General features: G+C 37.2%; 3 protein-coding genes across 4 annotated transcripts; all 3 read left to right on the forward strand.

The window, feature by feature from the left end:
- Nucleotides 1–5,237: 5,237 nt before the first annotated feature.
- Nucleotides 5,238–14,049, forward strand: LOC131439933 (phospholipase A1-like). Of its 2 annotated transcripts, none has more exons than XM_058611042.1 (3): nucleotides 5,238–5,512; nucleotides 5,568–5,745; nucleotides 13,224–14,049. In XM_058611042.1, the coding sequence occupies exons 1-3, from the start codon at nucleotides 5,440–5,442 to the stop codon at nucleotides 13,948–13,950; spliced, it is 978 nt and encodes a 325-aa protein (XP_058467025.1). In that variant the 5' UTR covers nucleotides 5,238–5,439; the 3' UTR covers nucleotides 13,951–14,049. The 2 variants fall into 2 exon arrangements, with proteins under 2 accessions (XP_058467025.1, XP_058467026.1); XM_058611043.1 differs by having other exon boundaries at nucleotides 5,583–5,745.
- Nucleotides 14,050–14,163: 114 nt separating this feature from the next.
- LOC131439931 (pancreatic lipase-related protein 2-like) lies at nucleotides 14,164–15,603 on the forward strand. Its single transcript, XM_058611040.1, has 2 exons — nucleotides 14,164–14,339; nucleotides 14,397–15,603. The coding sequence occupies exons 1-2, from the start codon at nucleotides 14,291–14,293 to the stop codon at nucleotides 15,368–15,370; spliced, it is 1,023 nt and encodes a 340-aa protein (XP_058467023.1). The 5' UTR covers nucleotides 14,164–14,290; the 3' UTR covers nucleotides 15,371–15,603.
- A 5,348-nt stretch (nucleotides 15,604–20,951) lies between these two features.
- Nucleotides 20,952–22,410, forward strand: LOC131439930 (beta-1,3-glucan-binding protein-like). The gene is made up of 4 exons (XM_058611039.1): nucleotides 20,952–21,098; nucleotides 21,164–21,258; nucleotides 21,318–21,472; nucleotides 21,548–22,410. Exons 1-4 carry the CDS (start codon nucleotides 20,990–20,992, stop codon nucleotides 22,293–22,295), a joined length of 1,107 nt encoding a protein of 368 aa, XP_058467022.1. The 5' UTR covers nucleotides 20,952–20,989; the 3' UTR covers nucleotides 22,296–22,410.
- The last annotated feature ends 2,642 nt before the right edge of the window (nucleotides 22,411–25,052 follow it).

Here is a 25,052-nt window from a genome sequence, read left to right on the forward strand (position 1 = left end):
TTCAATATGTTTCAAAATCAGTGTAGACATCTTTGGGAAATCGCAGCGCGAATTAAATTTTTGAATACCTTCCGAATCGATAACTGAATACCAAAAGCAAAGCGAAGTCTTGGCATTACATTCCTTTTGTGGAATTTTGCCTTTCTTTTTCAACAGACTTCGCAGCCGATTTTCAGCGTACAGAATCATTGCATGGCTAGTACTACGATCCTACTGTCACTATGAATCCTTCCAGGTCGGGGCTTGAACATATGACAACTGGCTTGTAAGACCAGCGTCCTATGCATTGAACCGCTAACCCGAATACCACTACAACTGAAATAAGTTTATTTGGTTATCGACTATCCAAATCTGCAAACCCGATAAATCTGATTAGTTTATGTGAAATAGACATTTTTATACTAATCACCCTGTATCCCTTAAACCGGAAGTTGGATCTGACTGAAAAGCTATATGTTTTATAAGATCTTAGAACATTTAATTTGAATCTTAGGTAATTCTAAGATTTCATTTGAATCTTAGATCGGTTCAGCCATCTACGAGAAAAATGATCTACACAATTTTAATTTCGTTTCACATATCATCCTGTAGTTCGAATCCAAACATAATTCTGGAATTCTGTTTAGGAGCATACGACTTTTCATATGAATCTGAGTTTGTAGAACACGGTTGAGTCATCTCCGAGAAAATTGAGTGAAATTATTTATCACATACGCATTTGCTGATCTCGACGAACTGATTCGAATGGTATATGGGTGTTATGTTCTTCCAACATTTATTGGTGTAAGTAGTTTAAATCAATATAATTATTGAATTGCTTTCAACTGGAAGATGCTGCCATCATCTGGTTTACATATGGCATAACATATTTGAACGATTATGTTGCCAAAAACGAACCGTGCTAAATTCGGTCCGAAGCATAATGTCATGAAAAAAGATGCTGCACACAGTCTTTTTGGTACTTAGAAACAATTGTATGTAGCAGTTTAAAAAATCGTGTTCCACGTTGCTCCTAAGCATTGCTTTATCGTACAGCGCTCAAAACTCCTACTACTGGAATAAGGCGAAAAGTCGCTTACACGAAAATTTCGATATCTCCGTTAAAAATGGACGGATTTGATCAATCTATGGCTTGTTGGATAGGTATTACCGTGCGGAATCTAAGTGTGAAAACATATTCTGTTTTCAAGGTCAAGTGCGACAGATACTGTCAAGAAACTGAAGATTTTGACATAAAACTTTCATTTTGACGGGGAGACCTTTCATTTGCGACTAGTTTGATCAAAATCGGTCCAGCCATCTCTGAGATCTCGACCTCTTAGTTGACAACACACATACAGACACACACACATACACACACGGACATTTGCTCAGTTCGTCGAGCTGAATCGATTGGTATATAACACTCGGCCCTCCGGGCCTCGGAAAATTTGTCCAAAGTCTGAGCGAATTCTACACCTATTTTTCATATTATAAAAAACCTATTTTAATCCACCTAGTGGTGTAATGATGCCTTTCTCATATTACTCATTACATCATAAATATTATCGTGAAATTCGCAAAAACAACTGTTTATTGAATAGAAATAGGTTAATTTGTTCGGATCTAATTTCACAAACTCTATAAAACCTGTTTACTTTGTAGTTCCCGAGCCGAAAGTAGTATCCACAACAAATTAAGGAATTCCGTATGAAACTGTAAGACTTTTCTTTTGAACCTATAAGTTTGTGAAAATCGATTTGGCCATCTCCAAGAAAAGTAAGTGAGATCCTTTTTGCAGTTTTTGATCACTATTTCCAATTCTTCCGAAACCGGATTCAGATAAACGGAATAGCCGAAGTTGGTTCGTTTACTACCAACAAATATGACCTACAAATTGGAACAGTTTTGAACGTAGTTAAACCTATACATACTATCTCATGCTCTATTTCGATTAAACCAATTAAACGAAATTTCTGTTAGTTCTGCATACGAAATAGAACACAGCACGCATCGTTTGTGTTGTGTTTTCTACTTCTTTCGGTGTTGTACATATTGTCACTCTATATGGCGATTTGATAACTTTGACACTCATCGCCCTGTAACTGCGGAACCGGAAGTCGGATCCGGATGAAATTTCACAGTAGGTTTAAAGACAGTATGAACTTTAATTCAAATCAAGATTTGTGAAAATCGGTTCAAGCATCGCAGAGAAATCGAAGTGAATTTAGTTTTAGGAGTTTTTCTTCTCCACTTTCGGTGCTCTCGGACCAGGAAAAGAGGGGACCAGTAGTGCCGAATTATGTTTTTATGTCCACAAACTAGCTCTGCAAATTAGAAGAATTTATCAGACAGTTTTACGGTATTTGTACCTATTTTTAACCATCGTTCGCGGAAAAATACTAATAAAATTGGTAATTTTCCTCTTATCACGCTTTAGTTCCGGAACCGGAAGTCGGATCCAGATAAAATGTTCCACAAATTTTTAGGGTACTATAAGACCTTTCATTTGAATCTTAGTTTGCAAAAATCGGTTGAGTTGTTCCAGAGATAATTGAGTGTAAACTTTTTCTCAAATTTTCACATATTACCATATAACTCCGGAACCGGAAGTCACATTCGAATGAAATTTAATAGCAAGCTATGGGACCATAATACCTTTTGTTTGAATCTTAGTTTGTGAAAATCGGTTCAGCCATCTCTGAAAAAAGTGAGTGCATATTTTTTTCACTTTTTTGGTACATATCATCCTATATCTCCGGAACCGGAAGTCGGATCGGAATGAAATTCAATAGCAGACTATGGGACTATGAGACCTTTCATTTGAATCTTTGTTTGTGAAAATCGGTTCAGCCATCTCGGAGAAAAGTAAGTGCATATTTTTGTTACATACACACACATACACACACACACGGACACATACACACACACACACACACACACAGAAATTTGCTCAGTTCGTCGAGCTGAGTCGAATGGTATATGACATTCGGCCCTTCGGGCCTCGGTTTAAAAGTCGATTTTCACAGTGATTGCATAGCCTTTCTATATGAGAAAGGCAAAAAGGTTAAACAACGAAAAGAGTACAACAATGGGAGCATCACACAAAATCAGCCTTTCTAATGGCTCTAAAAGTTTTCTAAAGAACTATTAGGATTTCTTGCTCGCAACTCGAAGGTAAAAATCTTCAGTTTAGTGCAAATCTAGAGCAGTTTGATTAGATTTGTGCACTTTTCGCTGTGTGAAATTCACAGTTATCGAGATCAAGAGAAGCCTTCTTTGTTTTTGCGAAAAATGTGAAAAAGGGGAATGCTTGCATAATTCATACAATTAATCAACTAATTGATATTCGGAAGTGTTAAGGAACACGTCAGTTGTTTTCGTATTCACGACATCCAGTTATGTCTCTGACATTACCCACCCGCCTTTTTGCTTTCATGTATTCAGGTAACTTTACTGGGATTGTGTCATTGTTCAGTTGCATGAGTGATACCTCATTGAAGCGTTTCATTTTTCGTTTAGGGTGTATGTCGTTGCTCAACTGTAACGTTTCATTACTCGTTTATGGTGCGTGTTTTTGCTGAGTGTCATTGCTAAACTGTCAGCACGATTATTTGCATAGTACTTATCCAGATTTGCTAGGCGGTGGTATTTTCTTCTTCTGTACCAGCACATACCGGTTCGTACCGCTTCTGCATCACCTTGTATGACAGTTTGAAGGTTTTGATACTCATCGCCCCATAATTTCGGAACTGGAAGTCGGATCTGGATGAAATTGCACTATATCTTTTAAGACACTGAGAGCTTCAATTTGAATCATGATTTGTGGAACTCGGTTCAACCGTTGCTGAGAAATCGAAGTGAGTTCCGGTTTTGGAGCTTTTCTTCACTACTACCGGTGCGTTCGGAAGCGGAAACCGGGGACTAGTAGTCCCAAAGTAGATTTTTATATCCACCAACTAACTAGATCTGCCAACTAGATAAATTTAGCAGTAAGTTTCATAAAAATGTGCACCTCGTTTCGCCATCGCTTGTAAAAAAATACTCATAAAATCGAAAATTTTTACTAATCGCACTGTAATATCGGAACTTTAAGTCGTATCTGAATCAACTTTTTGGGGACTTTTTAAATAATTTTAAGATCTTTCATTTGCATCTTAGTTTGTATAAATCGGTTAAGGAATTTACCAGAAAAGGGATAATGAGGGATAATGAGGGATAAAATTCAATAGCGATCTATGGGACCGTAATACGATTCATTTTAATCTGAGTTTGTGAAAATCGGTTTAGCCATCTCTGAGAAAATCGAGTGACATTATTTGTCACATACACACACACAGACATTTGCTCAATTCGTCGAGCTGAGTCAAATGGTATTTGACATTCGGCCCTCCGGGCCTCTGTTCAAAAGACGGTTCCTATACGAGAAAGGCAAAAAGGCCTCACGACAATCTTTTCTCATGCCTATACCAAGCCAGAAACCAAAATCGACTTGTAGCTGTATGATCCGTGAATAATCGGTATTTTGGGAGCGCAAGTAAGCAACATCCAACTTAAAACCTATGCTTTAAGCCCGACATATTCTATTCCGCGTCGATTGAGATAATTCGTGTGCTAATTCGTTACCAATGTTTGAGGGATAAAATTCAATAGCGATCTATGGGACCGTAATACGATTCATTTTAATCTGAGTTTGTGAAAATCGGTTTAGCCATCTCTGAGAAAATCGAGTGACATTATTTGTCACATACACACACACAGACATTTGCTCAATTCGTCGAGCTGAGTCAAATGGTATTTGACATTCGGCCCTCCGGGCCTCTGTTCAAAAGACGGTTCCTATACGAGAAAGGCAAAAAGGCCTCACGACAATCTTTTCTCATGCCTATACCAAGCCAGAAACCAAAATCGATTTGTAGCTGTATGATCCGTGAATAATCGGTATTTTGGGAGCGCAAGTAAGCAACATCCAACTTAAAACCTATGCTTTAAGCCCGACATATTCTATTCCGCGTCGATTGAGATAATTCGTGTGCTAATTCGTTACCAAAGTTCTCATACGGTGACCAACGGTTTACCGGACGAGAAGAAAAATACACAAAAGCAATCTTGCCGATCTAGTTTTCTTCTTCATCTTTTGACGCGAATGTTAAACCGTTGCCAGAGAGACCGGAAGCGTGATGAAACGAAAGTTTCGAGCACTATTCAGTAAACCAAATATGCATGTGCTATATCAGTCAGTTTGGAAAGTAGTTTTCGTCGGTGTGGTGCTTTGTCACAAGTTTTATATTTTTTTATCGAAGTGCTGGCACAGAGCAAATGCAAGGGCCCTCCTGGCGAGAAGCAGACAGACAGTTTGATAACGATGGAACTGTTCCACGATTGACTGTGCGAAAATCAGTTCGTTGCCAAAGTTAACGTTTGCATTTAGTCATTGCAACTAGTGATGGCAGGTACTCCATGATGCGACAAATCATAATCTTGGTGGTGATAGTGACTTTTGGAACGACACTAGCAGATGAACCTACGGATCGTGAGTAGAGAACGAATCTTCGGATTTTATCTGACAATTTAATGTGATCCATAAGGCTCCATCCTTACAGCTGTCAGTACGAATCGAATCGGGTTCGGATCGAATTTCAGTGCGAAACGTGACGTACGATTTTACTTGTACACACCGCTGACGGTAAATGAGCCGCACGTGTTTTCAATTGACACTGTCGGAACGCTGTCACGCACCTTTTACAACAGCAGCCTACCGGTCCGGTAAGTTATTCAACAGAAACATGCTATATAGTGCGGTAATAACCTTCGTATTTAATTTGTAAAAAGGTTTAGAAAAAATGACATTCCGATTCACGCATAGTAATTTCTTAAGAGTTGCTTACTGTAATACTTAGTCGTTATTTTTCCATTGGTACTACGGCTTAAAATATTGACTTCAAATTCACCGTAGTTTTGCGTTGCTTAGTTTGTTGTTTATTCTCTATGTGTCGTCTGTGATACATCAGTACGTAACAATTCGCTAGTTACTCAGAGTCTAGTAGTATAATTATCATTCTCGAATGATATTTGAAAACGTCCAAATTTGAGTGGTTATCATCGTGAGTAACTTGATCATGAGTAACTTTTACTCTACATTTGGATAATTTTTAAGCTCAAGAAGCAAAATACGAGTATCAATCCGATCATATTCACAAAACAAAATTGTAACATAATTTTATCAATAGGTGTAATTTACTATATATCAAAATATGTTATGTTTAGTTACCTGTGCACTAATGATCTTTTCCCTGTCTCGTGTGTTTAAAGTGTGAGTTGGTAATCCTGGTCTTCCCGGTTCGAATCCAGGTCCGACTACTGGAACTTTTTTTATCAAGTGAAATCGCCTCACTGAAAATATGCAATTGAATTTTATATAGTACTACCTACCCGAGTAGAGTGTGAGATCAAAAAGAAAACTCAATTTGATGTTGTGCTGTTCGTATATATCGATTACTTAATTTGCTATCGTTTTGGTCGTTTTAACGGTTAAAAGATCAAAATCGAAAGCAAAAAAAAAAATGCTGTGTGACATCAAAATGAAAACTAGTTTTGCTCTCAGTGAAAGCACATTGAAAACTTAATATGATGTAGATTTTCTCGAAATGACACGTCACGAGCATAATCTAAAAATAGAACAGCCAAAACAGGTCCGGGATAGTATACATTTAGGCGATATTACTCGCAAGCAAGAAAAAAGATTGTATGCAATCTCCGTATTACCCGCATACGCATGGCTGCCAGATGGCTGAAAGACTAAAGGCAGACATTCTGGTGACCGACTGCCTCACCGCTGCCAGATATACAACTCAAACGATACAATCGTATCTCCACCAGGATTTTTCCACATCGAAATCTTTGACATTTTCAGCAAAGGTGAGAAGAAGATGAAAACGCTCGGCTAACTTAGATACAGGCGACTTTGTTTTGTCAAATTTGATTTGATAACCGTCACTGAATCAATTTTGGTAGCCGTCTGGTGGCCATGGCTGCCCAGGTAGCCAAAACGCTATGCGGGTGGTAGTAGCAAGCCGCGGAAAGAATCCAGTTTCGAACTTAGGTGATTTGAAATGCGAACTTTTTTGCGATTGCTATGGACTGTAAGTGTTAGCTATAAGTAGACGGAAAATGTTCGGCTATATGACAAACAGTGTTGTTTCACAAAGTTGTATACAGGTAGTTTCTGTCAATGCAAACTCGTTGCGTCGCCATCCCGCATCCACCATGAATAGCAGTGTGGCTATTTGAGCACAGTATAAAAATGTTTTCTGTGTCCTTCTTATATCCAAAGCTGTAGGGTAAAGTGTTATAATATGCCCCCCTTAAGAAAACATTGAGATATTTCTAAATGTACTGATATATTTTCTTCGAGAATGTATGTATTTCTTTGCAATACGTCTGAGGAGCATAATTTTCAATGATTTCGGAAGAAGTGATGAGAATTGGTTGATAAAAACACCTTTTCCAAAACGACCACATTCTCAGTTTTTTCGCTTGCCGTTGGCATAATGCCCCAGCAACTGTATAATATGCCTTACAACAAATCAGTGGTATGCCCCACAACAATGATGCAATATGCCCCTTGAAAGGTCGGTATAGAAGAAAAGCAGATAAAGAAGATATTCTTTGCATCAGAAATCAATTGCATAATCAATTAATTACAATTGGAAACCAACATTTTTTATCCTCCCAACGCTACTTTTTGTTTTAATAACCGTTATAAATCTTTAAAACAATATTTTAACTCGAAGCATACTGTTGAATCGAAGGTGGGGCATAATGTCCATAGAGTGATTGTTATGAGAAAATTCGTAGATCAAAGAAATGGCTTTGTTTCTCTAGATATTTATACTGTAAATAGAGACATTAGCACTGCTGAAAGTTAATTAATAAGTTGCAACCGACCATTAGACGTTTTACACGATTAAAATGCTTGTTTAGTCGAAGCAAAACCTTATACATCGAAAAGCTATCTAATGATATTTTCAGTTTTTTTCATATTTTCCAGCAAACCACAACTGCCAAACTAGCATACCAGAAAGATCTTACGAAAAGATAACATTAGAGATAAAACTTTTGTTTAGAAAATTCTTGAATACCTAAAAAGGAAGGGGGCGTTTCGGCCAGTAGGGACGCTTTATAACACTTTCCCCTATCATTGAAACATTATAACATTAAATTGAGTTATCTACTTGATCGCACACAACTCGCACATGTAATCATTTTGAAATACGAATTTAGAGGCTCTGAAGACCGAACTTTTACAGTGAAGCCTTCTACAACACAGGGAACGTGCATTAGGAATCCGGCAAAAATATATCTCAGATCTCTTATTTTTTCGTTTAATTGGGACAATGAACGATTATCTCGCTTCTCGCTAGAACCAGGATCTCTTCAGTAAATTTAGTCCTGTGACTCAAAATTTTGCAGATTTGGTTAGACGATTTCTTTGTAAAAGTGTATTATAGTTTCAAGATATATTAGATGATGGATAAAATACTTCTCATTGTATCTAGCGTTAGTGAGTATATGAATTTTTAAGCATTTATAATTAGACATGAGAATTCTTTTGGAGAGTGAGGAATATACAAATTAAACATATATTTTCTTGGTGTATCCTATATGCTACTGAAGTATTATTAAGAATTAGCTCTAGGTTCTGAAATCTGAGACATTCAATATTCGATGTTCGAACTTCGTAAACAATAGCTTTTTTTTTTTCATACTGTAGGATATAAAAATATGGGTATTTTCAGAACGGGTTTGATGAGTAGATTATATTCGCCATCCAGGTCCCCGATTTCTGGATGCAATGAGGATAATGGTTTAAAAAGTTTGGAATGAACTTCGCGACGTCGTCTGATTACAAATATCGTAACATTTTTTTTAACAGAACGCAAAAATTGTCACAGGATCGGATATTTAACGTATCTAGAAGGAAATCGATGACGTAAAATATATTTCTCATATCAATTTCTGAAATAAACTCCTTCTACGGCAGACGATCAGCGAAATGGGAATGCCAAAGCCACTATTCAGATTGACCTGCTTCAGACAAACGTGGTACCGATGATCGCCACTAATTTGACACTAATATACTCGTGGTTAAGTGGAGCATTATTTGCGTAAAAGTTGAAAAAATGATGAAAAAAATCGTGTCTTCGCGGTTATGGTTGCGGTCAACTGCAGGATCTCGGCAGAATGCCAAAGCATTTTTGTAAAAAACAACATAGGATTAAAGGAATAATTCTTCCATTGAAACTTAACTTTGTATTTTTGTGTTGCCATTTGAAATTTGCTCAATTTCAATGGATCCACTAAGCTGTTGATTTTAATATTTTCATTTTTTGAATTTCACAAAACTTTTGCCTTTAAACAGCAAAATGATAACATAAAGTGATATTAATTGAAAATTTGATGAGTGAATATCGTATTTGAATTCAATCTGATGTTGCTATCATAATAAGATTTCAATTTGTTCTCATTCTGATGTTAGACTTTACTCGGGTAGGCTAACGCACGGGATAATGGTTGAAAAATGCTACGGAATTCGCTATAAAATTAGATGTATTGTTCTTATTAACAATTCTGTTATCACCTTGTATGTTTTGTTATTTCAACCATCAACCAGCCAAATTTAAAACAAATGTTGTTATGTGAATTGAATACCTCAAATGGTTATAAATTTCTATTGAGCCTCTGATCGGATTTTCTTTTCCTGGATTATACCACTTGTTCTAAATATGAGTAAGATCTTGTTCATTTTTGAGTAACTTTGTCTAAGCGTGCATGACTCAGAATATATTTTTTTTTCTTTATTAAGGACCTTTTAACTGAAGTCATTCGGGTCCTTTCAGAATATATGATTTCAATTCAGGCGAGGAAACCAGTGAAATGATATTTGTAATATCTCAGATCATTTGTTTTACGTCAAACTGAATAAATACAAATATATATATATATATATATATATATATATATATATATATATATATATATATATATATATATATATATATATATATATATATATATATATATGTATATATATATATATATATATATATATATATATATATATATATATATATATATATATATATATATATATATATATATATATATATATATATATATATATATATATATATATATATATATACCCCAAAAAAATTGAATTTTACAGGTGACTTAATCCTTTATACGATGTAATTCATAAAGACCTAATTGGTCAAATGACAGAAAATTTTATTTGTAATGACTTAATGTTAGATTAGCTTGAATTTTGCTTGTTTCGACTGTAACTTGCGTTCTGCTAGCGACTGTATAAATTTAAATGCACCTTTTTCCAGCCAAGCAGATGCATGCTTCTGTGGTTCAGTCGATTAACAGACGTACTTGCGATCCAATGATTTTCGGTTCAAGTCGCGGCGGTTACTATCAGTGTTCTTTTTTTTATTTCAATGAATTTCATGTCATGGAGTTTTAGACACAATATTGAATGTTCTTCGACGTAAATTTGCGTGAACTGCGATGCTCCATTTATGTGCATCTAATAAGATGTAAAAACACAAGATTTTTTTTAAAGTGTGTATATATATACATAAACTGCTGAAAGTTCGTGTAGATTTCAAAACCAGTTTTCAACGAAATTCTTGGACGACTGCGAACCTACCTGGAACAGCTATAAATAGACAAGTAAGCAATGTGTAGCTCTAAAAGTATGAACCACACGCAAAAAAAAAGCATTGACCGTTGTAGTTCTTGCTGTGGCACAGAGTAGTCCCTAAGGACAATACTCCAAGTAGTTCTTGGATATTGGAACATCTCTTAAACGATTCCATGATCTTAGAACATACTCAGAGAGTCCTCAGACACTAAAGCATCGGACGTAGTAGGATTGTTAATGTTATTTACACTAAAATCAAGTGAAATTGGAAAAAACCTTTTTTTTACACGAAAAATTTGAAATAACGTGATGTTTTATTTAATTTATGCGTAAATTGAGAATCCAGTGTAATAGTTCGAGTTGATTTTACGGTTTTCGATTATGCCACGTGGTTCACAATTTAACTTTAAACGTGTTTAATTTCCGCTTGATTTTGCTCATTCATAAGTATCTGAGTTTAAAGGTAGTTGCGATTGTAAGTTAGTCATTTCCAACAGGGCGTATTTTTTTCATCGTATATTCAAAAAATCTGCACACTTCTCGTTTTGAAGATGAAAGTGCACTTGCCAATATGACGAAAGTGTTCGGAAAATAATTCTTGATAATCAGGAACGCTAGATCAAGAGGATATTGGAAACCAGAAGCCCCAAAATCGCTGAAAAGAGTGGCCAGCAAAACCTCAATCTCTCCGTTCGATATTCCTGGGAGTGTCGTGCATCAAGAGAAAAACGACTACGGACTTACAAAGAGGAGGTGACTCCTAATCGAGATGACAAGGAAACTATACATGAAGATTCATTTAGGCCTTCTTTAAGTTTTTATAGATTTACACAGCAACATGGAAAATAATGTTGTCGCTACACACTGTATACAAAGTGATTCGTTTATTGTCAACAATTTCATTTAGGGTAAACCTAAGCTTGTGCTTAGGGCACATAACCGTTTTTACTTTTCTTTACGTTTCGTCTTAGACTCGTCAGTGCAGAGCAGTTCAACTTGAACCGCTAAGCAGACGTAAAGTTAACGCTATTTCCGAAACACTTTTTATTCGGCATCGAAGAACCATGTCTTTGCTGACGTGTCGAACGAAAACGTTCGGCACCAATTAAAAAGTGTTTCGCAGATAGCGTTAACTTTATGTCTTCTTAGCGGTTCACGTTGAACTGTTTAAGTTTGCATTAAGCAGTTCAATTTGAACTGCTCTGCACTGACGAGTCTAAGACGAAACGTAAAGAAAAGAATTCCAATGTGGACTGAAACTAAAGAGCAGAATTCTGTTTGTTATCTGCTTTGACCTTTGTTTCATGTTCCGGTACCCAGCACAACACTAACAGCTATAGTCCTGGAGTATCCTTTGCTGTACCAAGCATACGTCTCCACAAAACTCGGTCCAAGGCTGCTCGTCGCCAGTCACTCAAGCCACTGATGCTTCGTAGATCACCCTCCCCTTGATCGATTCACCTTGCTCGCTGCGTCCCTCTTCTTCTTGTACCAGTCGGATTAGATTCAAGTTTTGTGGGCATCGTACAAGTTACGCTTACTTTCATTTTATAAAAACCTGACGAGAATCGCGACGGATAATATATTAAAAAGACATTTAGGCCTTGAACCATTTTGCGAATAATTTTTGGTTAAATTTCGGCATTTCAATAGTTTTTTTTCTAGATTTAACTAAATCGACTCATTTCAAAATTTTACGGATGGAAAGTTATTTCGATTATTATTCAATTGAACACAAAATGATAAAAGTAGTATGATAATTGCAGTACAGTTAATATAAGAAGAAATTCGAAAAAAATTTACTTCGGTTGACAATATAATCACATTTTTTTGAGATATTTTCTTCAACGGATAGTATAAAAACAAGTTACAGAAGATCTAAAACTTACAATTTTTGCAAGACTTTTCCAGTGTCGAAAAGAAAACTATCTAATTTTTGACTATGTGGTAAATACTACTGTGGGCAAAAGGTAGTAAGACTTTTGAATTATATTTCGCGTGATAACCTTATTTGTCGATGAGTATAAACTTGGGGGGGGAGGAAATAGATTTAGAATAATGAATAAAGAATGTTGAAATTATGAACAAATTCTTACTGCAGTAGAAATTAATTACTCAGCTGTCAGATTTCAAACGAAAGTTGAAATTATTCGCGAAACGGTTCAAAGCTTCATGAATCAGTTCATCCATTCTAAACCCATGCAATAACAACCAAAAATAATTTATTTTCACAGATATATTTCGTATCTACATCCAATTCTTTTCATACCAAGCAAAACTAGGTGAAACAATAATACGTGTTAACGCGTTAAAATATTTATGCTATTTCGATGAACCGTGCAAAAGATTCGAGCAGTTTTTGGACATGTGAGTAAATTTGTCATGTTTTTTTTCTCGAAAAATCGTACAAAATGAATATGAAATGTTTTTTTTCTCGAAAAATCGTACAAATTAAAGAACAGAATTGGGTGTACCCTACCAGTATGAAAACTCAAATAACTAATAAACATTAGTGATTAATTTTATTACACAGCATCGTGATCCACGGTTGGATGAACAACTACACCTCACTGGCAATTCAGGGCATCAAGAAGGCCTATCTGTCCAAGGGCGAATACAACGTCATCGGAGTAGACTGGAACAAAGGAGCCGCCGAGCCGTATCTTCGCGCATCCCAGTACACCTTAGCCGTTGGATATGTGGTGGCCGATCTGATCCATCGGGTAGTCCGATCCAGCATGGCATCGATGGATCAAATTTATCTGGTTGGTCACAGTTTAGGGGCCCACATTGCCGGGTGTGCCGGGAACCTGGTGAATATCGGGAAAATTAAGGTGATTTTCGGTCTGGACCCGGCGTCGATTAATTTCTTCGAAGACGAACCGGATGTTCGGCTCAGTCCCGATGATGCGGAGTATGTGGAAGTGGTACACACCAGCACGCAGTTTTCCGGCTATCCGCATCCCATCGGGCAGGTGGATTTCTACATCAACTACGGCAAGAAGCAACCGGGATGTTTGACCGAATCTTGCAGTCATGGAAGGTCGATCGAAATCTTCATAGAATCGTTGGCGGAACAGAGTAAAGGTTTCTGGGGGGCCCGTTGCGATGACTACAATGAACTCAAGGCCAAAACATGTTACAATCTCAAGCAGCAAGCCTTTCTCGGTGGCGATCCTCCGAGATTGGCGAATGAAAAGGGCATCTATGTGGTGGTAACTTCTGTTGATCCACCGTTTGCTTTGGGTTATAACTTCTAAACGATCATCCTAGTTCCGAAAATCGACCAATGAGAATAAATGTTATAAATAAAGAATTGATAGATATCTTACAGGAAGAAAGAAATAGTATTACGACATGATTTTAGTTTGAGAACGGAAAATCAGTTTCGTAGTAGTAATTGTTTTCAATTAGTAATAGGAACATATACTGCCCAGCTCGTTATCAGCTTTTCTAGCCGCGAAACACGAGTAACTGCCCAACAAGTTTTGCAATGTTGTCTTGATAACAAATGTACGTGATGACAATTTTATCGTTAGTTTATAAAAGACATCGCCATTGGATACTCTTCCATTTTCGGTCATATTTTGCCATCGAAGTATGAAACTTGTTCTGTGCTGGTTCGTTTTATTTCAACTTATAATCCAGGGTAATATAGCACTGAAATGTATATGTAGTATCCAGGTTTAATAATTTTATTATTTAGGTCATCTGGTTCCCACCGAAGAAGATCATCAATGGCACTTCACAGTGGATGATGAAGGTCGCTTGCACATATTTTCTAGTGAGTCGAATACCGTTGGCATATATTCGGACGTAAATCCACTGTTCCAGCCGGAGAAGGACATTCGATTTTTGTTGTACACCCGCTCGACAGGCGATAGTCCCCACAGGATTGCAAACAATGATTACGAGTCGATAACGAGTTCACGTTTCAATCCCAATCATCCCACACGAGTAATTATTCACGGATGGGGTGGAAGCCAGAATTCAGTAATAAATCGGGTTATACGAACGGAGTTGTTGAATGTCGGGGAGTTTAATGTTATTTTTGTCGATTGGAGTGCTGGAAATGATCCGTTTTATCCGAATTCACGGCGTCTGGTATATCCGGTTGGAATTGCGACATCCAATTTGATCGATTATCTTGCCAAAGTGGCAGATCTAAATCGCGATGACGTGGTAGTGATCGGCCACAGCTTAGGAGCCCATGCAGCCGGCAACGTCGGTAAAGGGCAATACGGAAAACTGCCAACAATCATCGGGTTGGATCCTGCACTTCCGTTTTTCGCTGGAGACGTAACCGATAGGATAAAGCAAACCGATGCCGAGTATGTGGAAATCATTCACACAAACGGCGGGGCCGCTGGTTTCCTGGAACCGATTGGTGATGCGGATTTCTATCCGAACTGGGGTCGAATACAGCCGGGATGCGGAGTCGATATCGATGGAGGCTGTGCCCATCAGCGGGCGGTAGATTACTATGTGGAATCAATATACTCACGAATTGGATTCAATGCGGTTCAGTGTGCAAGTTTCCAAGAAATTCGAAGCGGTGTGTGCTCTAGCACTGGAAAAGTCGCTAAAATGGGCGGTGAACCTCCCAACAGAGGATCGTCAGTGCGTGGTGTGTTCTACTTTAGGACTTCCGATGCCAGACCATTTTCCATTGAATGTTAAAATGTAATGCATCGAATATCCAAATGATAAATTATTTGTATTGTGATTTCAAAACCCTTGCATATGTTAATGTTTAGGACTTGAAATCATCATGTAGATATTATCATAATTTCTGTTGCTGAATGTGTAACTAAACGAGTTATATTTGTAATGGCAGCGAATAGGTATGGAATTTTGGCATTAAAAATGTCTCTTCACTATACGGAGCCGGGAAGGTATTAAAAGATTCAAAACTAGCCGCGTTTCCATTTTCTGTCTTAATTTTGAATGATAATAACTCAGTTACTTATTGAAGGATTTATATAATTTAACAACCAATCGATTCGGGAATATTTAATTTTACATGTGTTGACGGGTATAGCGTGATGGGATAGTCGATGCCTTTCACACAGCCCACCTGGGCTCGATCTCCAACCCTACAAGTAAGATTAGAAAGCTTTTCTGGCCCGAAGAGGCGAATGACCATAAGGTTAAAACATCTATAATTGAAACAAAAAAAACTTTACATGCTTATATGGCAACTTCGTTTCAGTATTTCAATAGCATACTATTGAAAACTTGGTTTGAATCGACCCATGCTTTCACGAACCAATCGCAGCATGCCATCGTGATGGTATCCGTTTGCTTTCTCTCGCACGGCCGACGGTTTCGATCGTTGTTTGCACCTTGAATTTCATCAGCAGTAGCAGTTCTGCTTCGGTTACTATAGGGAGGCTTCGTGTCATGCATAAAAAACACCGCACCGTTCCGCGTAGTATGAAGTTTCGCACAAAGAGGAAACTATAAATATATACTTTCTTGGCTTTGTAGGTTCTTACCTGTAAATGAAGCAAGTAGCTCATTCAGCGAGTTGATGACTGGATTATAAAGAATACGCTTTTGCTTTTGCGTTGTGTGTCGGTGCAAATTTCTGCTGTTTGCTGCACACCGTGTTCGTTTGAGTATATTAAATATCAATTAGCTATTGAAGAATCGAATTAGATTCTTTTGACATATCCCATGTATTTTGTAGCTATTTTTTCCATTTACTTGAGTTTGAGCGAGTGCATGTTGTACGAACTTAAAAATATGGATAATAAAATGATTATTAATGTGTTGTCATCAAACATTTTATTAAAAACTGTCCTAAATACTCGGATGAAATTATCAGTTCACATACAAAATTCGTTTAGGTGATCAACATCAATTTCGTTCATAGTTTATCAACGCATATCTAACTCCAGCCTTAAAAACTAAGAATTTCCCAGAGAAACCACGGAACGTGCGATCGCAGAAGAGTTGGCTGCATTCGAAAATTATCATCATTTACTTCCAGCCAAAGAAAACATTTCAAAAACTTTACAATACAAAAAAAGTGGGAAGGGTTGAGTAAAATCAATTATTATGAAAAAAATCAATTGTCAATTTTATCATTCTCAAACAATCTAAACGCCTAAACTAGATAAAGTTTCTAATTGGTCACTTGAATAAGTTTTTAGTTCAGTGCATCCACCATCATCTTTAGTTTTGTTTTTATTATGAGAATCTTTGAATTGTTTCATTTTTAATGCAATTGTGCTCGGGTGTGTCTTGTATAAAACCATGTAATTTCAAGTTGTGTGCACGAGGCATTTCACGAGGAACATGAAGGAATGTGTATAATTAGTAAGGAAACTAGTATACCTAAAGTAAAGTCTTGATATTACATTCGAAAAAAAGGTAAATATCTAGCATTGCTGGAAGTACTAATTTGCAAAAATACACAAACTAGAGCATGCAAACTATCTCTTTCCAGTAAAATTGTTCATTTGAACCGCTTTCCGAAGAAAAGCTATTTTCTTTTCTATCGTTCATCCGGTAAAGATGTTTGAGAGTATCTCATTGTCGCTCGTGAATATGTAATAACAGAAATTATTTTTCGGGGTGGTTCAGAACGCGTTTTTAATTTCCATACGTATGGAAATATGCACATAATTACTAGAAATTTTTTTGGTTATATAGTCGATTGTTGGAAATCATCCATTTCAAGGATGGATTTTATCGTATCAAAGAACGCTCACCAGCAACTCTTCACACGATTTAATCAGTGCCATCAAAGAATGACGGATATCATCGCAGTAACAAAAGAACCGGCATGGTTCATTTAACATAGAATGGACACCAGTGCGAGAGCGAATTTCTCTCGATGACATTTCTGAGATTCAAAGGTTGGCACGCTGTTGTGGGGATTCTGAAGCAACAAACGGTCGCTTATTCTCGTTTCGCGATCCGGTTCTATACAGGCAGTTGATAATTGCGATAGAATCATTTTATTATTGCCGCTTATTCTAACATATAACCTTTGTATAAGTTGTGTCTATGGTATGAGAATCGTCAAGTTGAATCATCGATTCGATTTTCTGCAATAATTGTCAGCTTGCAGAGAATCGCAAGTGTGGGAAATTCCACACAGCAACGATCATTATCAGACTGTAAATTTTTTTAAGCGCCGTAAAATACTCAGAGTATGAAGTGGAGCGAAGAAATGTAGAAACATTCTCTCGCGGTTCATGCATTGAGAGACTCGAGTTCTTTTAGCATCTTCTACCGGATTGAAAATGTTGTATACAATATGGATAGCAATATAGCAGTTTCTGCTAAAATTTTGACAATCACCAACACTGATCCATTTTATAATTGACTTATATATCTGAAGAAAAGAGTTTTCCTGATATAGGGGAGACCGGGGCTAAACCGGAAATATTTTGAATGAAAGTGCATTATTTTTCATTTTTGCTTGCATGATATAATAGACAATGATTTATAATATTACTTCTAGTAAAAATATGAATTTTAGGACAAATACCACCCTAATCATATTTTTATTTGCAAAGAACAGTATTATTCAAAGTTTTATCAATTACCATTCGACTCAGTTCGTCGAGTACGCAAAATGTCTGTATGTGTGTGTTTGTATGCGTGTGTATGTGCGTATGTGTGTATGTAACGTTTTTTGTTGCTCTTTTATCGGAGATGGTTGAACCGGTTTTCACAAACTTAGATTCAAACGAAAGGTCTTGTGGTCCCATACAAACTTCCTGAATATTATTTGGATCCGACTTCCGGTTCCGGAATTATGGGGTAAAATGTGCAAAAAATTGTGAAAATAAGTGTACTAACTTTTCTCAGAGATGGCTGAGAAAGGTGAAAGGTCTTGTAGTCCCATACGTAACTCCTGAATATCATCCGGATCTGACTTCCGGATCCGGAAATATAGGGTAAAGGGTTGTAAAAATTTTATACCATCACTGAAAAGGACGAAAACCGTAAAAAGTTTTCTAAATCGACCTCAAATCTTCTCCAATTGATAGTTTTTATCAGTAGACGGTCAAACAAACCGATTTCGGTTATTCTTTTAAGAATCGAAGAAAAATATTTTGAAGAATACCACAGTATTATATACGATAGTATGATTGATATGAGACAGGCATCATTACACTATTAGATAAATTAAAACAGGTTTTTTCATTCGATATCTGTTACAATTGTCCATGAAAACAGAATATGTTTTTAGATTCAGGTTCCGCATGGTAATAGTCATCTAACAAGCCGTTCGTTTTTGGCAACGTTTTTTTATGTATTAGAAAGATGGCAGAATTTTCAAATTCAAAACACTTTCATATTTATATTGATTTATACTGCTTGCAATAATAATTGCTGGAAAATACAACTTCTTACACCCTTATACCATTCGAAGAAGTTCGTCGAGATAAGCAAATTTATGTGTGCAAAATAATTTCATTAATTTTTCTCGGAGATGGCTTACCTGATTTCTACAAACTTAGACTCTTATGAACAGTCCTGTTGTCCCATATAAGGCTTCTGAATTTCATTTGGATCCGACTACTGGTTCCGGAACAACAGGATGATATATGTAATGAAATTGAAATAATGTCACTCATTATGCTAGTAGATGGCTGAACAGATTTCGTCAATCTTACATACAAATAAAAGGTCTTAAGGTCCCATAAAAACTGCTTGTTTTTTTAATCAGATCCGACTTCCGGCTCAGGAGATTACAGGGTGATGAGTTTTCTTCATACTTTTAAGAAAAAATACAGATAAAATTATTCGTCACGGTTTCGAAGGAATTCTCGAATTTTTCCTGTAACACGGCTCATTAGGCGGCGCACACCTTCTTCGTCCATCGTTTTAGCTATCTTATTCCACCAGGTCGTCATCTGATTGATGTCTTTAATAACCTTTCCCTTTGCCTCTTCTTGATTGTCCAGTATTTCTCAATAGGGCGGAACTGGGGGCAGTTGGGTGGGTTAAGGTTTTTCGGAACAAACTGGACCCCTTTCTCTGCATACCATTCTTGAACGACTTTGCTGTAATGACAGCTTGCCAAATCTGGCCAAAACATTTCGGGATGGTCGTGGGATCGAATGAACGGCAAAATTCGTTTTTGGATACACTCTTTTTGGTATAGTTCCGATGTCATTGTCTTATTTGTAACGAAAACGCAAAAAGCCACAGCTGCAAATGCCCTGCCAAATCATAAATTTTCTTGCAAATTTGCTGGAAAAAACAAATTTAAATTTGGCTGGAACATCCTCCCGAGCCTTTGCCAAGTAAATTTTTTGACGTGGGATTTGCCCGAAGTCAGCCTTGACATAGGTTTCATCGTCCATCAGAAGACACCCGTCGAACTTGGTCAGCACCTGGTCATATAGTTTCCGAGCACGAATTTTGACCACACTATTCTGTTTTATGGTCCCATTTGGCTGTTTGCTAGCTCGATACGACTTGATTCCTTCCCGGAGTCGAGTTCTCCTCACGGTACTATGGGCAGCATCGAATTTTCTGGCCAAATCACTATCCGACAGATTAGGATTCCTCTTAATCGTCTTCAAAATCTTACCACGCAGTTTCCGGTCACTGTTGTGAGAAAATGAAAAGACTCAACACGAAAATACTTCTGAATATTGTTTTATTAGATCAAAAACTTACATGCAAATACTTAAATAGCAAGTCCAATCCCCTTCAGTGTTAATAATGACTTGACAATTTCGAGATTTTGCGCGTATTATTCACTCAATTGTTGTGAATTCTGCGAATAAGCTTCAAATTGTGTTGTCGGTTCTTCCCAAGCTTCATCTTCATTTGAGCCCAAACGTTCTCAATTGGCTTGGCATCGGCCGACTGAGAGCTCTGCGGCAGCTTGGGTCATTTTAGGACCTTGCGGGTGCGAGCACAAAAAAACTGCTTCGAAGCGCGAAGCGTACGCGGCACTCATTTTGGAAAAAATGCTGAGAATGCTGTTACAATTCTGACAAAAATGCGTTTATATTTTTCATTTTTTTCAATAATCTCTAAATTTGCCATATCCTGACAGAATAATCTCCAAAACCATAAAACCCCCTCAATCTACTAATTATTCGCCCTTATTCTGAATAACGACGTATTGATTTTTCGATCGAATGTGGTTCGATCGAATCATAGCTACCTTTGATTTTGCTAGCGTTATGGGGAATACAAATTAAATACGAGCGAAAAAACGATACGACGTTATTCAGAATAAGGGCGATTATGAAATCAGAGATAAGATGCTACCGAGGTATAAAACAGCGACTGCTGTACAGGCGGAGACCAGTTAAAATGACTATCAGCATTGTGACATTCTTAGTGTTACTGTACGGTGTTACAGTTTGCCTGGGACAGTGTGATCCTTCGCCAACTACCGCAAGCGGATGGATGGCCCCCGAGGGTGAGTAATGGTTCAGCTTTGATTCAACTACCCAGCAGTCAGATAACATTCAACAATGTCGACAGGACCATACTGTTCCGGTCAGTTGATATTCGAGGATAATTTTGACACACTCGATAGATCTGTCTGGCAGCACGAGAACTCGCTCGGAGGTGGAGGGGTAAGAACATTTGCTTCAAAAGATGTGCTAATCAAGTATAGAAATGATTTTAATCATAGAATAACGAGTTTCAATGGTATTCCGGAAGCGATCGCAACTCGTACGTCAAGGACGGAAACCTTGTCCTGAGACCAACGCTCACTGCCGACGAATTTGGTGAAGAATTTCTTTCCACTGGTACGGTCGATATACGTGAGGGAGACGATTTCGACAGGTAACAATCGGTTTGTAGTAGTTTCCCAGTGATACTCACATTTATTCGCTCTGTTTTTATTTTTTTTATAAAAAGATGTACAGATGAAGGCCCGTGGGCTGAAGAAATACGAGGATGTTACCGACAGGGTAGTCCAGAATACATCCTAAATCCGATACGAAGTGCACGTCTTCGCACGCGCAATTCATTCGGGTTCAAGTTTGGAAAAGTGGAAATTCGTGCTAAACTGCCTGCTGGGGATTGGATTTGGCCGGCACTGTGGATGATGCCGAAGGATGACTTCTACGGATACTGGCCCAGATCTGGTGAAATTGATGTCATGGAATCCCGCGGTAACCGAGATCTGTCGATGAATGGGGAACACATTGGAGTAAACAAAGCGTCCGCGTGTTTGCACTTCGGAAGCAGCACTGATTATCGGAGCCAAATCTGTGAATCCGAGCACCGAGATGGACGGCATACATTCTTCTACAACTATCAACTCATTTGGACAGAAAGTGCTATCCAATTTGCGGTTAACGATCAGGTTTATCTAACCATCACTCCAGATGAAGGATTTTGGAAGCTTGGAGGATTCACGTTTAACCCGTGGCCCGAAGGTACTCTGATGGCGCCCTTCGATAAGGAGTTCTTTCTTTTGTTAAATGTCGCAGTAGGCGGAGACTACTTCCCGGATGGTGCTTCAAATCCCCACCCGAAACCGTGGTATTATGGAGAGTCAACCGCAATGACCAGTTTCTGGAATGCTCGCGGCAACTGGTACAGCACCTGGGGTGAAGAGGCGGCTATGGAAATAGATTATGTACGAGTCTGGGCACTGTGATTACTATTTGTTATAAATATTTGAATCGAGTTTTCCGCTGCATTTTTTTTTAATAAATACACATTATGGTAAGATGCAATATCATAATGTTATATGTGTCATAACAACACGAGAATTTTGAAGCGAATGCACTCTTTTTCATTTCATTCTTGAAACCACTGAATTCTGCATAGTTAGAAGATCTCACTCTGTCTACAGGGTCCGGCAATTGGACTGCCAAAACCGTCTTGGATGAGCCCTCGTCGTTTTGTTTACATGGCGGTTTGGTTGTCACTGGATGAATAGTATAGGCAAATACAAATAATAATACCCCTAGGTCCCATACAAAACGATCGTCATTGTTTGGTTCACGAGATGATCAATTTACCTTGGCCCATTTATATACTCTATTCTGACAAAGAAGACTTGACAAAGAAAAAAATTAACTGGCAACTTTTCTAAACGTAACTATGGTTATTTTAGTTTTGTTATTTATTTTTATTGTTTACAAATCTGACAGAAACCATTTTTGAATATTAAAATAAAATAGTTAGGGAAAAAGATAGTATTCAATTATTTGTAAACTGGGGTACTTATAAATCTATTCTTTATGCAAATATATGTATTTATCGGAAATACTGGCTAAGACCGAAAGTCGAACTGTATGTATCGGACAATCACAGAAAAAGCGAGATATTGCGGATTCTTGGAGAAACATATCTGTCATTGTGGACTATACTGTTGAAACATAATGGCAGCCAACTTGAGTTCAAATCTATCGCTTCAGATTTACATCGAAAACTAAAATTTTTATTGTCAAGTTATCGATTAAACTATCTTTCAAATGTATTTTTGCTGTTTTCTAAAAAAGTGCAACCGTTCATAATAATGTGTATTATTTTCGTGGACCATTCGTAAACGATGAAATCCGATACCTGGAAAGAGCCTTGAGACGATGAGCTGAATGAAAATCTACCACGTTTTCAAAGAAATAGCAGTCGAATGTCACTAAATAGATAAAGTGCATCCTTCCTCAGAAACACTGAAATGTATCTTCTAAAAGATAGTTTTACGGAATGATTTTCATTTGATTTTCCCATTTTTTTCATTAACTAAATCATCGAATGGTTAAGTACAGAGTGTTTTGATGTGGAACACATCTTTATTAGGGGTGCAAATCAGAAACTCGAGAAAAACTACACGTAGAAATGTTGTCAGGTTTTAAACACTTACAGCTCAGTCTGTTTTGTATCAATTATTAATATTATTTCATCATTTGATAGGAAATATTTCTACGTATTGATTTGAATGTTCATAGCCATGTATTTTGAATTGTATATCATTGACATGTTGATTAATAGCTAGCAGTGTCCTATTTTGTCGGCAAAAAATCTCCAGCATACCGGATTTCCCTGCCACAGTCGACGGTTTTGAAGGAGTAAGCGATGTATCAAAGAGAGAGCATCGCTCTGATTGGTCAATCGATGCAAAAGCGAAGCTGTTGGAAGCACGCGAATCTATAAATAGAAGCGAAATTAAAACGTTTCAGTCCTATTCCTAGCATGCTAGAGGTAGGTTGTTGCTAGACAGCAAGACAAAAACGTGCCATAAAACGATTTGAAGCTTTAAGGTGAAATGTAGCGTCATGAAATGCGTGCAAAATTTTATCCGCTTCAGTTGAACGAACCGTCGCACAAAGCATACCAAGAAAAACGGACACACAGAAACAAGAACTTTTTTCAATGATTGAGCGCAGTGGGCTTATCTCTCGTTATATTGGCTTGTAAAAAAGACTGGATGTAATGGATTTTTGAATCCTTCACACTTTGAATATATGCTAATTCAATCGTTACTGTTAGTGATTACTCTTACACTAGAGCTATAAATCATGAGTATTTATGAATGACTAACATGAGGCTATATGTATATGTATTGACCAACTTGCTAACCATGTATATGCCTGTTGTTTTTCAATGTTTATCACATTGTTTGTATCATGATAATACTTGGTTTGTATTTCATTCAGTAGCTTGTCAATAATGAAGTTATAGTTTTGCTATAAAAATTGCTACAATCTAAAATAATACCTGTTATACGATATCACACAGCCAGGCTTTATTGCTTCAGCAACATCAATGCATTGAGCTCAACAGAATTGGACATTATTAGCATTATAAATGACAGTTACTTAGAAAAACAACTTAACAATTTCTTGCAATACCCATTTTATTGTATTCAACTCGTTTTTATTGCAACACAAAACGCAATGCTGCATAAATTCGCGTCATAATTTTATATGTAATTTTTGCTCACGATACAATGCCACCGTGCCCACCGTGCATTTCTCACACCACCTCAATACGAAACAGCAGCGCGCAAGCAATACAAAAAATGCGGAAAAGTTCATGTAAACTTTTTCAAATTTCGGTTGCTCTAGATAAAATTTTATAATTTTGAGTTGCATTTTCAAATTCTTTGTGAAATTCTACTACAAACACTACTTTTCAGTTCTAAAATCAGCCCCGTGGAACGAAACAGTAACTGTTTATACATTTCAAAAACCAATTACGGCTCGGCAAAGCAAAATTTCAAAATTCAAAGAATACTTAGTTATGATAAATTTGATTTCTAAAACTTAAGTGTTTTTGGTTTTTCGAAAAGCGGTCTAGTTTTTGAATAATTGATCAAAAACGCGATTTTCGCATTCCGCTACATTTCACCTTAAGGGCTGATGCCAGTTGTTAGCGTAAAACCGTGTCGCTCGCTGTGCGTATTACA

The sequence above is a fragment of the Malaya genurostris genome, unplaced genomic scaffold (genome assembly GCF_030247185.1).
Source record: "Malaya genurostris strain Urasoe2022 unplaced genomic scaffold, Malgen_1.1 HiC_scaffold_17, whole genome shotgun sequence".
In the NCBI taxonomy this organism is placed as follows: domain Eukaryota; kingdom Metazoa; phylum Arthropoda; class Insecta; order Diptera; family Culicidae; genus Malaya; species Malaya genurostris.